Source organism: Heliconius melpomene, chromosome 17 (assembly GCF_056956725.1).
Source record: "Heliconius melpomene rosina isolate 202511_hmr_F chromosome 17, ASM5695672v1, whole genome shotgun sequence".
Taxonomy (NCBI): domain Eukaryota; kingdom Metazoa; phylum Arthropoda; class Insecta; order Lepidoptera; family Nymphalidae; genus Heliconius; species Heliconius melpomene.
The window spans coordinates 1,205,210-1,220,987 of record NC_140405.1 but is presented as its reverse complement, the minus strand read 5'-3'; the positions used below and the strand labels follow the sequence as shown (position 1 = coordinate 1,220,987).

Genomic DNA, 15,778 nt, shown 5'->3' with positions numbered 1-15,778 from the left:
TTTATGAATTTTAGTAAATTTGCCTTATTATCAATAATTATTCTTTTAAATAATATCAAAATAAAAAGGACACTTGAGTTAGGGTTAGTGTTACGGCAGTCAATTTTTTAGAGTGTTTCTAAAAAACGTATTACTGTGCACTTCACTCAGCGTCATCATAGTAAAGGACGAGGTCACATCGCTTAATATTTAAAGGAGAAATGTAAAAAGTTCTAAATAAAAATTTGATTTGAACCGAGACCTGCACCCACTGGCACATACGAATTCAATAATTTCTTTACGCCATGTACCGCATATAGCAGGGCAAGCGGAGGGAACCTAGTGTAAACACGTTCCCTACTTTCCGCCGAACACAATACCGCGCATTGGCTTATTACCAGAGAACCACAAACACAATACGCTTTTTACACTGCACCACGACGACCTCAATTATCATTTTTAAAAGCTTTTATTTTAATTTTAAATTTCAATCTCAATTTTTACTTTTCAATTATTATTTTTAATTGCTTAAAAATAATAATTGAAAAGGTGGCAAAATAATTGGCTTATTGATCAAATATAAGTAAAACAATTTTCTAAGGGAATAAATGAAACAAAAATATAGAAATCTTCATTTTTATTACCATGTAAATTACAGTCCTTTACTTGTACCCATCACACAACTTAAAGGCTGGGTAATGGCGTTAGCTGCCCAAATAACATATCAAAGAGAAAAAAATACACTTTATATTATAATCTTAAGTTAACAATTTCTATAGTGATATAGATATATTTTTTATATTTCATAGTTAGTTACGTTTTTAGAGAACGTATAAAAATTTGATCGCGGCGGGCCTTGAACCGGCGGTCCAATTTTCAAAAGGAATCAAATTCCACTACGTCCAAATTTTATAGCTTTAATAAGAAGTATTTTTCTTTCCTAAATGTGCAACAAAGAATTTAATGCAAGACATATCCAAATAGGTAGGGACAAGGGACATCTGTTATGGGCTGGGCCAAAATAGAAAAGTGATCCAAAGTGCCACAATAAATAGCTAACGTTGTTAAGAGTCTATAGATACTTTCCCACTAATTTCAAAACGACCTAGAATTCATGCCAAAGTAACATCCCTTCACAAATCCTTAAAATAATTGTTGACCTTCATTTACTATTCAACTAAACTTTTGTTCGCCAGCTCTAACTTTTTCTTATATTCTAGCTAAATTACACAAAAACTTTACATAAATTGTAGCTTTAGTGTATAGCTTTAGCTTTACATAAATTGTAGCTTTATTATATAAGTTGTATAACTATAAAGTTTATTCTAAATCTGTTCCATAGTTTTTACATGAATGTGGAACAAACATCCATCCAAAGTCATAAATAGGATAGATTCACATTTAAAGGATAGATTTCCCTATAAATCCAATAGACAGCATAATGGACAGTACAAATAAGTCAGTTTAGTCTCGAATACAAACACAGATAGTTCGGGAGGACATATAAATTGTAATATCTATTAAAAAGTCTTGACTATACAGATCTTTTTATAACTGTCAGCTTTTTCCACTTTATTCAAAAGGAGGAGAAATAGCAATAAAATAAAATTTAGCTAATAAAATAACACGTCTGTCAACCAAAATAAACGTCAGTCAGGTCCTATAACACATTTAGAAATAAAAAACAAAAAGAAATTCATAAGCAAATGCAAAAAGAAACCGACAGCTAACATCTATTCTATTCTGTTCTTGGCTTTCCTACTAATCACTTCGCCCATGTCACGTTGTATGGAGAGCAAACGAAGGAGATTTTACGATAAAAAAAAAGAGAATGTTACACAATAGGAGAATGCACGTTATAATATATACAGCTAACGACAAAACCCACCATCATTAAAGTGACTATTACAATAACATAGAAAATGTTTTTTTTTAAATTTACAAACGAAAATCGTTATAATATTATTGTATAATAATGGTCTTCTACTAACTCACATTGTGGTTTTATCGACTGATGTCTTAACACAATACTGAATTACTTAATTAAAAAAAACAAACATATTGGAATAATATATTAAATTCTAAATAAAATAAAATTTATATTTATAATAATACTAAGTCAGTGTATATCATAAAAACAATGAAACAGTGTGAATTGTATGAATCATATTTTAATTATAAATGTATGGACTTTACATTTCTTTCTCAATATAATCAAAATGTCCCTTTAAATAAAATATATAGTATATTCCTATATATAAAACAATCAATGAACACACCAAATAACCTACGTTATACAATTTTATATATATAATGCTTGGAATAAGATGACAATTCATAAAAGAAAATGTTTAATAATGAAAAACAAATGAAGACTTTCATTTTTTATTTCATACAACAAAATGAGATAGATAGGGTATAACTTATTATTATTATAATTAAGATTCATTTATTTATGACTATATAAGAAAAGCCAGAGAAAAAAATTACTAAGGTGTTTCTTCTCTTTCAATTTTAAAGAAAAAAAAAACAAAAGTCAAATACAGTAGAAATTATAGTAAAATATCATGTCAACTTATTCTCAGCTAAATACATACATATAATTTCAACACACATACAAAATTACATAAAAAATGCATCGGAAACAGCGAAACTTACAACCTCCATGTTAAAAAAATAAATAATAACCGCTTCTTATTATTAATTAAATCATAATAATAACAATAGTAAAAACAAAACTGTTTTTGTTCCGAACGAGTGAGTCGATTCTTTGGTGGAATGGGAAACAAGCAAAAAAAATCGAATACCCAAACTATTTCATAATAACCAAATACAATTTATAAGTACGGTCGATTATCGATATTTTGACAAATAATAGATATCAGTACACAGTATGTATGAAGGAGACAACTAGGCAACTAACTTGGGGGGTGTATGTGAGAGAGATGGGAGATGCTCTCGTGCCGTCTCGCTCTAACGCTATGTTGAGTGTATATTGCCATCGCGCTCACTCCTTGCGAGGTTTCCTTTTCCTCTGACCGTCGCCGGCGCCCTCAGTGTCTTGTGGAGCTTTCTGGAATAAATATATTCGGTTAGGAAAGTGTATTTGAATGAATACGATAGATAGAAAAAATTGTACTACATTTCCTCGGAACCTAGTAACAATAAGTTAGAAATAGAAGTGTTCACACAACATTCCCATTATGACACTTTCGAATTCTAAAAACTGATTAGCACATTAACGAAACTCATTAGCACAGCGAGGACATGAAAATATTAAATATTCATTTCCCCGAGCGGAAATCAAACTCACAACCTCTCAACGGTGCAGTCACACGTTTCTGCCCCTTGCGTCACGACTGGTCGCTTAAACTATACATTACTCTGGTATATATATTATTCTGGTGCATAAACTGTAAATTTTCTCTTAATCAGTTCAGTAGCTTTTGCGTCAAAGTGAAACAAACATCCATCCACACAAACTTTCACATTTATAATATAAGTAGGAAGTAGAATAATTAAAAACTTACCTCAACCTCCTTCTCCGGTCCCTCCAGATCAGCCTTACTTGGCTTATTCTCCACCTTCTCTTTCTCCTTCTCTTCTTCTTCTTCATCAGACTGGTGAGGGTCATCTTCTTGAACTGCGTCTGTCTTCTTTTGATCTGCTTCTGGTTCCTGATGTAAGGGAAACAATTTTTAAAAAGTTCAAATTTCTATGTATATAGTAGTATGAAAAACTCATTACAAAAAAATATTCTAATAGTATTTGTATACGATATGATGTAAAAAGAAACTCCCATTGTCCCTTCTGGTAATCTACCTTGGCGAACAATTTTTTTAACTTATTAATGTTATTATAATGAATATAATAAAATCTTTTAATATTATGACACACATAAAACCTTTTGAATTTCAACAGTTAGTTAGCTTATTTAATTTATAAACATCTATATTAATTTGGATAAAATATTAATTTATTATTGTGTTTTTACCTTATTATCTTTTAAAATACTTACCGCCTTAGATCCACAGCACATATACGCAATAAGACCGACAACTAAGAACGAGACGACGATGACCACAGCATAAACCCACGGATTTGAACCCGCATACTTCAACAGTCTATCGACGGCCGACTCCTGGAAATTAGCCTACTGCTTACTATTCTACTTCACTAGCGGGTACTTATGTTCTATGTAGCGAGAGAAAACAAACAGAAGTACAGTGAGGTCTAAGCTGAGCTTTGCATTTATGAGTGTTTTTTGTCAAATAGTTTTAGTATAGGTGAAACATCACTTGCTTGGATTTAACTGGTTTGTTGATGGCTGTTGGATAAACGACCTACACCTCTTATACCGATAGCAGCATCACATATTTTTATTTTAATATTTTCTTTGCGTATTAGATTTATTAAAATGCATGTAACCAAAGACCAAAGTAATCGTTGACACAACGCTGTTCTTATGACAGCAATGTTTGGTGTCGAAAAATTGATATATCTTTTTCATATCGGATTTTTTTTATGGATTTTCAATAATAAATTTTACTTAAAATTTCTTTCAATCTCTACTTTTATAATCATTCACATAAATACAACGCTCAGCACTTAAATCACGCGAACTGTAAATCATATGAAATATGGGTAATAAATGACAAAATAAAATATATGAAAATAATAATTCTCATGAATACAATATATAAACTTTTTATGTAAAAAGTAAATAAATGACAATACAGTACATTTCAGTGTTGCAATTGGGCCTTGGACTAGTCGAAAGTAAATATATATGTTTTTTAATCAATGAATAAATTTTCTAAATAAAATTTAAAAAAAAAATCTATTAAAATCTGTAAAATATCAAATACATGTGTTTACAATTTAAAACCATATCTTAACCTTAAACTGTACAATTGCAAACTGAGCGACAATTTTACTCTAGCCCATTTAAACTAAATCACCCAGCATTTATTACCAAATGCACCAAAAAATCTACCAAATACAATTTTTTCACTAAAATAAACACATTACAATCAATCAGATTAAACTAGCAAAATAAGAAGAAACAAACATTTTCACAACAATAATCGGACCTCTCATGTTCCTTTCAATAACAAATGCACAAGGATTTTCTATCTTTAGCTTAAATAAACAAACACACCAAAATCAGAATACATCCTAGGAAACATAACTTTTTTAACATTAGTGCATAGTACGGTAGACAAATGGTGACCGACCCCTTCTAGCAGTTAATATAATAGTCTACAATACGTTAGACGAGTAGTGACCGACCTCTCTGGCCCTGCGCCACAAGTAGGCGAGGTAGAGGCTGATGGGAACGGCCCCATACAGCCCGTACAGCGCCCACCAGCCCGGGCGGTGGTGCGTGGCCTGTAGTGCGCGTCCCCACCACGTGTGCTGGCGCGTGTACGTAGTCTTTTTGTTATTATATTTAAATACACACACACGCACGCAGGCCCACAAGCACGTAAGTATACATTAAAGCACGCACCCGCACTCACACAGACACTCGCATTATAACGAACACACAACAAAACAAACTCCTTAACAACTTGCACCCCCCAAAACAAGTGCAAAAGCACTTGGTTAAAGTACGAAGTTGGATATTTTTTAAAATTGTATATAAATAATATATACAATTTTAAAAATAATAAAGAAAAAAAGTTATACATACTTCACTGCGTAACACCATGCTTTGTCTTGTTACCAGGGCAAGAAAATTGAAACTAACAATTTCATGGAACGATTTGATGATTTAGAACTGGTAGCTCAAGGACAGTTACAGAGATTTACATAATGGTCAGAGGTCAAATATATGGGAGTTAATATAAATAGTAATAAATGGATATAAGTGAGTGTGGATGTATGTATGTGTATGGCAATATACTTACAGAATCCGAAGTAAGCTTGGCACGTTTTCTCGCATAGGTTTGTTTCGCGTATTGCTCTGCGACCTCAAGGTCGTCTGTTATTAATACATTATCGAATAATAGTTGTGGTGACATCGACCATAACTCAAAACCTATGGCGTGCTGCAAAAAAATATATATTTATTAATACATTGTAAACATATACATATAATAAAACATAAAATATTAGATATTGACGTGTATATTCTTATTGAAGCGCTTACTTTTTATATAGTTATTACAATTCAATTTTATAAAATTTTAATAGATTTCTAAATATTTTGTTAACCAAATTAAGTACATATAATAAAGCAAATGATAAAATGCCATGACATTGGCCATAAATAGACATTGAAGTACAAAAAACAACAAATAAATACATGTTTGTATATCTATGAAAAACAAAACGAACAAAGAAAATAATATAGTTCTTATATAGAAAATACTTACAATGGGAGTCATTTTGAATGGCTGATCATCTTTGAAATAGTGTGGGTTGGGAATGTGTCTCGGACTCCATTTTCCTTTGTAATTTGGATTGGGTATTAGCGGAGCGCGCCATATACCCTAAAAAACAAACAAGTTACATTATATTATTATTAATAATTATTTGATATAAGATAATATATGCCTAACGAATACTCGCTCCAGTCTTTTTCAAAGATTTTAATTTCACTAATAAACAAGGGTTCCGATCTTAGACAGTAACTGTAGCGAAATGGTGGTAAATTATTTGTTAAAAAAATTAACAGCATATAACTTCTTCTTTTAAATAAAATCGTTTGACTTTAACTTTATATACAAGTTTTTTTCCGCGGGTGTAACCCATATGATATGTACCCTAAGTGCAGGAGGTGACTCTAACCGCAAGTACTATGGGCTACATCGAAACGATTATCATCTATATATATAAAAGGACTTGTCCTCACTGACTGAGGTAAGACGCACGCACAGCCGTAACCGCTGTGCGTAGAAACGTGAAATTTGGACAAATGTTTACTTTCGTAATCTGGACATCCACTAAGAAGGGATTTTGAAAAATGTTAACCCTAAAGTGGTGAAATAGGGTTCAAAGTTTGTATGGAAAAAAAATTAAATCGGCACCGATTTTTATAAAATTTGAAATTTAGATTTTTAAAAGTATTTAATTGAATACGTGTTTCATCGTTTTCTAGAATTCTCCCCGTAAGGGTGCAAGTAAGGGATTGAAAGTTTGTATGGAAAAATCTTTAAAACGCCACCGATTATTATAAAATTTGAAATTTAGACTCATAAAAATATTTAATTGAACACATGTTTCGTGGTTTATTAGAATTCACCCCTAAATACGCAAGCGAAGCTGCGCGCGTCCGCTAGTCATGTAATATAGCCTATATCCTTTTTCGATGAATGGCTTAACCAATACAAAAATATTTTTTAAATTCGAAGCAGTAGCCTCTGAGATTAGCACGTTCGACTAAACAAACTGTTTAGGTTTATAATATTAAGTATAGAAACAAAAAAATTATTAAAGAAAAAAAAATGCTATACAGTTAAATTACTGTTAAATGTTAAAGAATTATTAATAAAGTCATATTTTAAATTCATTAACTCTAAATCTTATAAGCAATAAGTAACATCATACTTAATTATATAAATTTATTACTTTTAGTTTCATAATCATTAATCATCGTTATGTTAATAGAACACTACATATTCATTACAAAAAAAGTATAAAAAAGAATTAAATTGTGAAAAATCAAAAAATCTTAACAGACATAGCAAAACATCAACCTACCTTATAATTAGGATTGGGTATAGTTGGTGGTTTCCAAACACCACAGCCCGGTGCTGAGCTACACTTGGGATTGTCCACCAGTGGCGCTTCCCACTCACCGTCCATATCTTCATCCCAGTCCTCTGGCTTTTTGGCTTCAGGATCTGAAATAAATACATAAAATAGTGTTTAGACATTATCATCTATATATATAATAATTTTTAACAAAAAGAAAAACCGACTTCTAACAACGAAATAAAAAGTGAAAAATAATAAGGTTGTTGTAGCAGTAGTTTGACACCGACTTCAAAATTATAAAATCTTTGTAAAATTATTTTTCACTTTTTAGTTCCTTGTTATTATATTATATTGTGGTGATGGTGGTGGTAGTGGCTCTCAACGATTGGTTGTGATTGTCCTATGTAAAACTTCATTTAATTAGGTATTATTTTTGTGCAAAGTTAAATTTTGGTATATTAACAAGAACATACATAAAAAGTATTTGGGTGAATTGGGAATCACCCTTCTTTGAACTTGGTTGAAAATGAGAACATCCTCTTTTTTGAGATTGGTTGAAAAGAAATGCAACGATCAGGAATCTCACTTCTGACATCAATTTAAAAAGTTTTTGCTTGTAACTATTACAGTATAATTAATTTTTGACCAAAAAAAACAAACTTTCTCAACTTTCTCCGGATTCCATAATCGAAACCTAACCAAACTTTCACCAAATTATCCTTGAAGTGTATCCTTTCAAATAAAAAAAGAATCATCAAAATCAGTTGGCGCGACACTGAGTTATTCGGCTATTAGTCGCGCACATGCCTAATGCAAATTTAAGATTTATGTGATTTTCTCATGGATACCATTGTCAGACATGGACCAAAAAAAAATGGGACCATTCGGGAAGATATACCTTTCAAATAAAAAAAAAATATCAAAATCGGTTCACCCAGTTAAAAGTTATGAGGTAACAAACATAAAAAAAAAACAGTCGAATTGATAACCTCCTTTTCTTACAGAAGTCGGTTAAAAAGGACATGTTCCCACTGACTGAGGTAAGACGCACGCACAGCTGTAACCGTTGATGATAGAAACGTGAAATTTGGATAGATGTTTATTTTCGTAATCTGGACATTCACTAAGAAGGAGTTCTAAAAATTTTTAATCCTAAATGGGGTGAAATAGATGTTGAAAGTTTGTATGGTTTTTTTTTAAATCGCCACCGATTTTTATAAAATTTGAATTTCATTAAATACACACAATAAATTTCGTGGTTTGTCTTAATCTAAGGGCACAGATAAGGGCTTAAAATTGTTTTTTTTTTAAATTGCCACCGATTTTTATGATATTTGAAATTTAGACTTAATATTTTATCAAACACATGTTTCATGGTTTATAAGAATTCAACCCTTAGGGTGCAAATGAGCACGCGAACTGCAAATGCAAATGAGCAGGCGAACAGGTAGTGTGTCTAAATGCAAAATGTAATAACTATATCTCAATTGTGTTTTGTGTGTGTCTGTGTGTGTGTGGGTGTGTGTGTGTGGGTGTGTGTGTATATGTGTTACTCCAGCTTCGACGGAACTCAACTCACACTCATATTTATACCTAACTTTATATAATCTCTTACCAGGTATCATCTCAGGTTCGTCTTCCAACCAACCATCAGGTTTCACAGCATTGGGGTCCACTATTTGAGCTGGAGCCGTTTCATCCCAATCCTCTGGCTTAGACGCTGTCGGGTCTACTATCTGAAATTATTTTTTTTTTATTTCCGAAAGATAAAACAAAAACATAAAATTAAGCCAAATTACCAAATATTGTCAATTTCAAATAAGCTATCGTCGTGACTTAGTTTACATAGTTCTTACTTAATATGAAGATTATAAATTTGAATCTCATTTAGGGATTGCACATTTATAAAATATTTTTCATTTAGCATAAAGGGTTTTTTAGAGTTAAAAGTAAAAAAAGAAGTATTTTTTATATATTCTCTTTACGTACGTATACAGAGCAAGACAAATAAATTTCTTATCATATTTTTCTTTTAAAATTTAAATATTTAATATTTATTCTATATAAATCAGAATCAGAAGAAAGAATTATATTTGTAATCTTGACTAAAAGGAAGTGGTTTTACAACAATTATTTAAATACATTTAGTGGTTAAAAAAAAATTAAGGTTTACCTTTTCCCTCTCATCCCAATCCTCAGGTTTCCTATCATCAGGATCTTCGATTTCCGCTGGAGGATTCACTGAAGGTGTGAAATCCTCTAATAAAGATCCCGCATTAGCTTCCTTATTGTCAACTAGTATTGAAAACGTGTTATCTGGACGCAGTACTAAAGTGTAGAGGTGAGGTTCTTTATCTTTGTATATGTCGTCGAGGCGCTGACTAAAAACAACAATAAGAAAATTATTTTGTATAAATTGACTGTTAATTATGTTAAAATTACTAAAAAGGGTGGTAAAAGTGAAGTATAAAATGATGTACTAGACGTTAAAACTAAAATTTATTGATTATTATAATTATTTTTCATTTTAACATTATGTTAAATTTGAACTTCACAGTGGCGTAGAAATTTTATTGACATTCGGGTAAAATACTACACTGCTATAAGAGAGAAAATGAAATATTTCACACTTATTAAAACTATGTTAAAAGTAAAAATTAAAAAACAAAATTGAAAGATTTATTACTTTTTCATTTAATTAATTATCCTAGAGGCATGACATGTATAACAACATCAAATACTCACGTGGGCTTCTTACTGTGTTTCTCTTCAATAGTACCATTTATGGGATTCCTGTGTCTAAATATGAAATGCAACTTGTTATCATTCCCACACTTGTCCGGCCCAAACATTATAGTGTAGGGTGTCTGGTCGTGGAACTGACGGAGATCAGCTTTAGTGTTCATTCCGCGGGATAGAAGTTTGAGATAAGCTCCGCCGCAGTTTTGGCCTTCCTGTTTGGCAAAATAAATAATTAAATAATTGCTATATCTAATGATGAGGCCAGTCGTGGCACATGTGTAGTGTTAGTGGTGTGGCATGCGCAGGTGGCAGTGGTGTGGCGCGACAGGGTGTGGGTTCGATTTCCACTCGGGGAAATGAAATCTATACAGATAATATGTAAGGTACATGGGAGATATGACAAAATCTATTATTTATGCCCTAAAACTCAATCTAACTGAACTCAAAATAATTATTTTTAAAATTTTTAGTAATTTATAGTTAATCAGACGAAGACGCTTGCGGGTCGCTAGTATTAACATTTTTATTTCCTTACTCTGGTAACGAGGTCACGCGCGGCGTTGACTTCCGCAACCAATACGCAATGCCTCAACAATTCGGTGAAAAATGGGGAACGGATGTGTTTTAATGGAGAACGAAACGTCTTAACACTAGGTCTCTTCCGTCTGCCTACTTTGCTGTCTGAGATACAGCGTGAACCAAAAGAAGGACAGCTTTACTCTATCTCTAATACTATTTTTCACCGAATATTTTCAAGATGTTACGTGTTATGCTATGCTTATGCTAACCTAACCTAACTTAACGCTGTGTTTAGACTACCAGAGTGTGGTAAATAATTTCATTATTATCACTCCCAAACCAAGTTTTAGCTCATAATGCTTCACGTGCAGAGAGAAGTATTTTAACTGGCCTTGGAAGTTGAATATAAATTAATCAGGAAATATATATTTTTATAACCCACGTCAAGTTGAACGGTAAAAAGTTGTTTATGATTTGGTAAATAAAAGGTTATTTACGACCATTATTTACCATTTCCACGATCTGGTAACAAGACAAAGAGTGAACGCCAATAAGATTTTGGCGGAAAGTGGGGAACGGAGTGTCTTAACACTAGGTTCCCCCCTGTACTGAACATTGTGCTAATAAGAATTAAAAATGGGTACTTTTCATTTTCAATTTTGGCGTTTATTTTACTTGAATGTGTTGTCTATATATAAACAGAATAGACGAATATTTTATTCAAAACGAGAATGAAGTTACATAGTTATAATTTTTTCAAAAAAAGAACGGCTCATCTATTAAATTATTGTAATAAATGTTTTTTTTTCAGCTTCACCTGTATCCCGCACATAGCAGGGTAAGCAGAGAAAACCTGGAAAACCAAGTGTTGAGACACTTACTACTAAATAATATTAATAGAATAAAACGCATTAAAATAGTTTAAAACGAGTTTTGGAGCAACGCCAGCATCTCTTTAGTCTGTTTACAGTTTCTTTGTGATTTATTTTCGCTACAATGTTCATCATTTACGGACGTACTTGAACTTTTCAAAGTATTTCTGGATGGATCTGAATTATGTAATACCTACAGGTGAATGATACTTGTTAGTATTTTTATATATTTTTAAACGCGATGGTTGCGGCTTCGATACCCACATGGAGGAATGGATATATTTATTTTCATGTTTCTCGCTCTGGTAGACGAAGCGCGGTGTTTAGTTCAGCTAGTCAACAAACCGGCGTGGTAAACTGTATCTTAACACTATTTAATTCTCTTTGCATACCACGCTGTATCCACATATGGGATACAGCGCGGAGCAGATTTATTACTTTAATTTTTATTAATCTAAATTTATGATTATAAATGTTTGTATAATTTAGCGAACTAATCTCAGGATGCCAATATTTTTTTTTAGGTGTTGTTGACATTTATCGCTATATTACATCATAACGTGATATATCGGTTTAATGTAACCGCTTGAACCTACTACCCTCATATGAAAGCTAGTGTAAGCTAGTAAAATTAAATCATCAGCATCAGGCTGTAATCACGCACACACCAGGTTAGGTAGAAGGAACTTAATTTTAAGACTCCCCACTTTCCGCCGAATTGTGGAGGGATTGCGTGCTGAATAGCGGAACTCAACGCCGCATAAAGCTAGTAGAATATACAAATATATATAAATTAAAAAGAGATGCTACAACTTAGTTATGACCTAGTATATAAAAAATGTCGAGTCTCAACGTGTACAATACAAGTAACACATAGCTAATTGGCTTATCGGCTTTGCAGGTGATGGCGGAGTTAAAATTAACATGTTTAAAGTTTCACTTGCAATATTGCATCAGAATGTTCCATAACCTAAAGAAAACTTAAACTTTTAAAATGATTTTATACATGGGTTATTCATTTTTATATCTCACAATTGCCTCAATGAATTAAATAAAAACGGATATAGACTATTCATAGTATTAAAAATATAATAATATAAATATAAAAACTATAACAAACCTGCATAGTAACTTCATATTGTACAATGAGCGGCTTTTCCTTGAATTCGAAGGGGCGGTCCAACAGAGCGGATATCGCCGCGTGCTTAGCCTCAGTCGTCAAAACTAAACCTAAATCATTCTTCAAGATACGCCTCGATGGTGATTGGATCTGAAATAAAAACCAATTTTGTACATTTTTCAAATTGTTCTTTGTTTCAACTTTACATTCTATGCCACAGATAGCAAGGTGGGCAGAGGGAACCTAATGTAAAGATACTCGGTTCCTCACTTCAGATTCAGAGCTGGAAATCACTGGGCTTTTTGCCTCGGTGTCAGAGAGCAGAAATGAAAATATTAATAAATAATAAATAATTTTCCCGAGAGGGGATTAGGCCACAACCGTCACATTACATCAATTCCATCTAAAAAATGAATTATGTTCATTTTCTTACTCTGATAAGACAACGAAATAGAAAGAGTCCCACCACTGGACCTGCAATGTCTTGAATTTAGGCAGTATGCTGAGTATGAAGTGTTTTGACACTATGTTCTCTGTCTATGCAGGATAGCTTGAAAATGAAAAGAACCCTCACCTCCCATTTGCCATCATATTTTGCGATGTTTTCATCAACACCTTGTTTCTTGGCCTCAGATTTAATCCATTTCTTCTTAAATGCAGCTTCATCATCAAAATGTTCCGCAAAATATATTTTCTTTGGGTCCACTATGGGGCTTTGGTATAGTTCTTCTTCTACTGTCTAAAATGTTAACAAATGTTTCAAAACATAAACTTTAAATATACATTTGTTTATCAATTACATATGTAATACTAGTTACTAATTATTTATTTGTCCTAGTCTGAAGAAAATACTTTATATTGATATAACTTTTTAATTTAAATAAAACACTAAATGTTAACCTAACTTTACCAAAATATAATAGTGAAACTTGCACTAAAATTGATTAAGCTGTTTCTGAGATAGGTGTGCACAAACTCATAAACAAACAGACAGAAAAATAAAAAATATTTGTTTTGGGTCCTTCATAATTAATAATCAAACTATAGTAAAATACTAAAAATAAAAATGTAACTGATTGCTGTCTGTACATAAAAGAAATGAGAAAAACTAGTATTGGGGGCATTCAATGTGATAAAACGCAAAACACTTATTTTTTATCAAATACTATTGTGGGGCAGTAGGATAGGATCTGAGTGTAAAAGGAATTGTTTGTGGGTTCAATTTCACTTGAGGCAATGATTGTTTTCATTCCCTGTCTTCAAGATGTAATGTCCTAAATTTAGGAAGATTACAGAAAATGCAGTCTTACACTAAGATTTCTAACTGCTCTGCTGCAAAGTTGTGTAACTGCTCTCTATGAATACATAACACTTAAGAATAAATATATTTAATAGAATGATTACTTTGTTATCAAAATTGACATATACTTAAGCATTTTTTCCTTGTTATCTCTAGAATAAGTAAAAATATTACTTATACCTTTAGTCTTTTAAATATACATAAAAAAAGAGGAAGAGGAAATATAATATTGAATAATAAAATTAAAACATTTATGTTTTTACATTTATGAATGTTACATTACTGGGGCTGGTATATACATAATTTAAAAATATCATATTACATCTTATCAGATTGTAAACTTAGAATTAGATAGTTAAATTGGAGCACATTACTATCTATGTGAGACAGACAAGAATATATTACTGATTTATAATGTATGTTCTTGTTTTTAGTATGTATGAAAATATTCAAAAAACAAGATTTACAGATTTTTTTATTCACTATATATATTCATAACATAAAAAAAATGTTACAAAAAGTACAATTAAATTAAGGTGATTAAGGAGTAATATATAATAACAAAGCGTGTGATAAAAATAATAGAATCTAAAGATATGATAATTGTTAAAATGAGATAAGTAAACTTGTGACTGGGTCGTAAAAGTGACTTAATAAGAATATAGGTCAAGCATTGTTAACTAACCTCAACGGTGACTCCATCATCAGATTCGTCATTATCAGCTATCGCGGATGCAATTAAAAGCACCAGTAAGGCACTTGTAAACAATCGCCGAAAATAAATAGCCATCTGAAACCAATTTAATAGTTACAGAATAATTATACATTAAGCCCACCGTAAACACTCACAAAAATTCCTGTTGTCACGGTAGTCATTAATTAAATTAGGAAGTAATCTATCATAGACCGTGAACAACAACAAAATACGAGCAAGGGACACCGGATAGCGGATATCCTCAATAAAAATAAATAAAACTGAAGCCAATGTGGTGCACGAAAGCTTTTTGAAAACTAAATTTAATTAATCCTATTATAATATTCGTAACAACGTACCTTCTTATATGAATGACTATTATAAATTTTTATGCATTAAAATACATGCGTTCAACAATTTTTAAGTTCACAATGAAAGAAATCTACGAAAACTCAAAGTGGCAAGCCGCAACAAATCTATCGTGATTTTCAATTTCAATATTCTTCGATCATTGAATTCCCGAATTAAGTTGATTTGACGGCTTTCCTATTTTATATCTGTGCTACATAGTGATTGGTGTTTTGGTATAAAATGACCAATAGCGAACAAACAGTTGTCAGCCGATGTCAGGATAGCGAATGACATTTGATGTAATGTACACAATAATTTGTAGATTAAATTATTATTAGATAAGATATTTTGTTATACTTAAGTTCATTTTGTAGATAAAAAATTTGAACGTTAGTTAAAATTGTGAATTTATTGTATCGATTTAATTCACTCTAATTTCAATACATTTAAATAAAGCTTATTTTATTATGTCTCACTATTGTTTTTATTAAAGATTA

At 31.6% G+C, this 15,778-nt stretch overlaps 1 protein-coding gene across 3 annotated transcripts; it reads right to left on the bottom strand.

Annotated features, from left to right (window-relative positions):
- Positions 1 to 601: 601 nt before the first annotated feature.
- On the bottom strand, positions 602 to 15,605 carry Cnx99A (Calnexin 99A). Of its 3 annotated transcripts, XM_085200057.1 has the most exons (14): positions 15,290 to 15,436; positions 14,922 to 15,026; positions 13,511 to 13,675; positions 12,937 to 13,086; positions 10,429 to 10,637; positions 9,857 to 10,064; positions 9,299 to 9,419; positions 7,687 to 7,829; positions 6,360 to 6,476; positions 5,892 to 6,032; positions 5,272 to 5,397; positions 3,998 to 4,120; positions 3,510 to 3,656; positions 602 to 3,052 (listed from the first exon to the last, which is right to left on the bottom strand). In XM_085200057.1, exons 2-14 carry the CDS (start codon positions 15,024 to 15,026, stop codon positions 2,987 to 2,989), a joined length of 1,821 nt encoding a protein of 606 aa, XP_085056183.1. In that variant the 5' UTR covers positions 15,290 to 15,436; the 3' UTR covers positions 602 to 2,986. The 3 variants fall into 3 exon arrangements, with proteins under 3 accessions (XP_085056183.1, XP_085056184.1, XP_085056185.1); XM_085200058.1 differs by lacking the exon at positions 3,998 to 4,120 and having other exon boundaries at positions 15,290 to 15,605; XM_085200059.1 differs by lacking the exon at positions 5,272 to 5,397.
- Between the last annotated feature and the right edge of the window lie 173 nt (positions 15,606 to 15,778).

Coding starts and splice junctions, on each gene's coding strand:
- Cnx99A (XM_085200057.1), bottom strand. CDS start 15,026: ATGGCTATTTATTTTCGGCGATTGTTTACAAGTGCCTTACTGGTGCTT. Junction 10,065..10,428: donor AAACACAGTAAGAAGCCCAC/GTGAGTATTTGA, acceptor TGTTGTTTTTAG/TCAGCGCCTCGACGACATAT. Junction 3,053..3,509: donor GACCGGAGAAGGAGGTTGAG/GTAAGTTTTTAA, acceptor TATTTATTCCAG/AAAGCTCCACAAGACACTGA.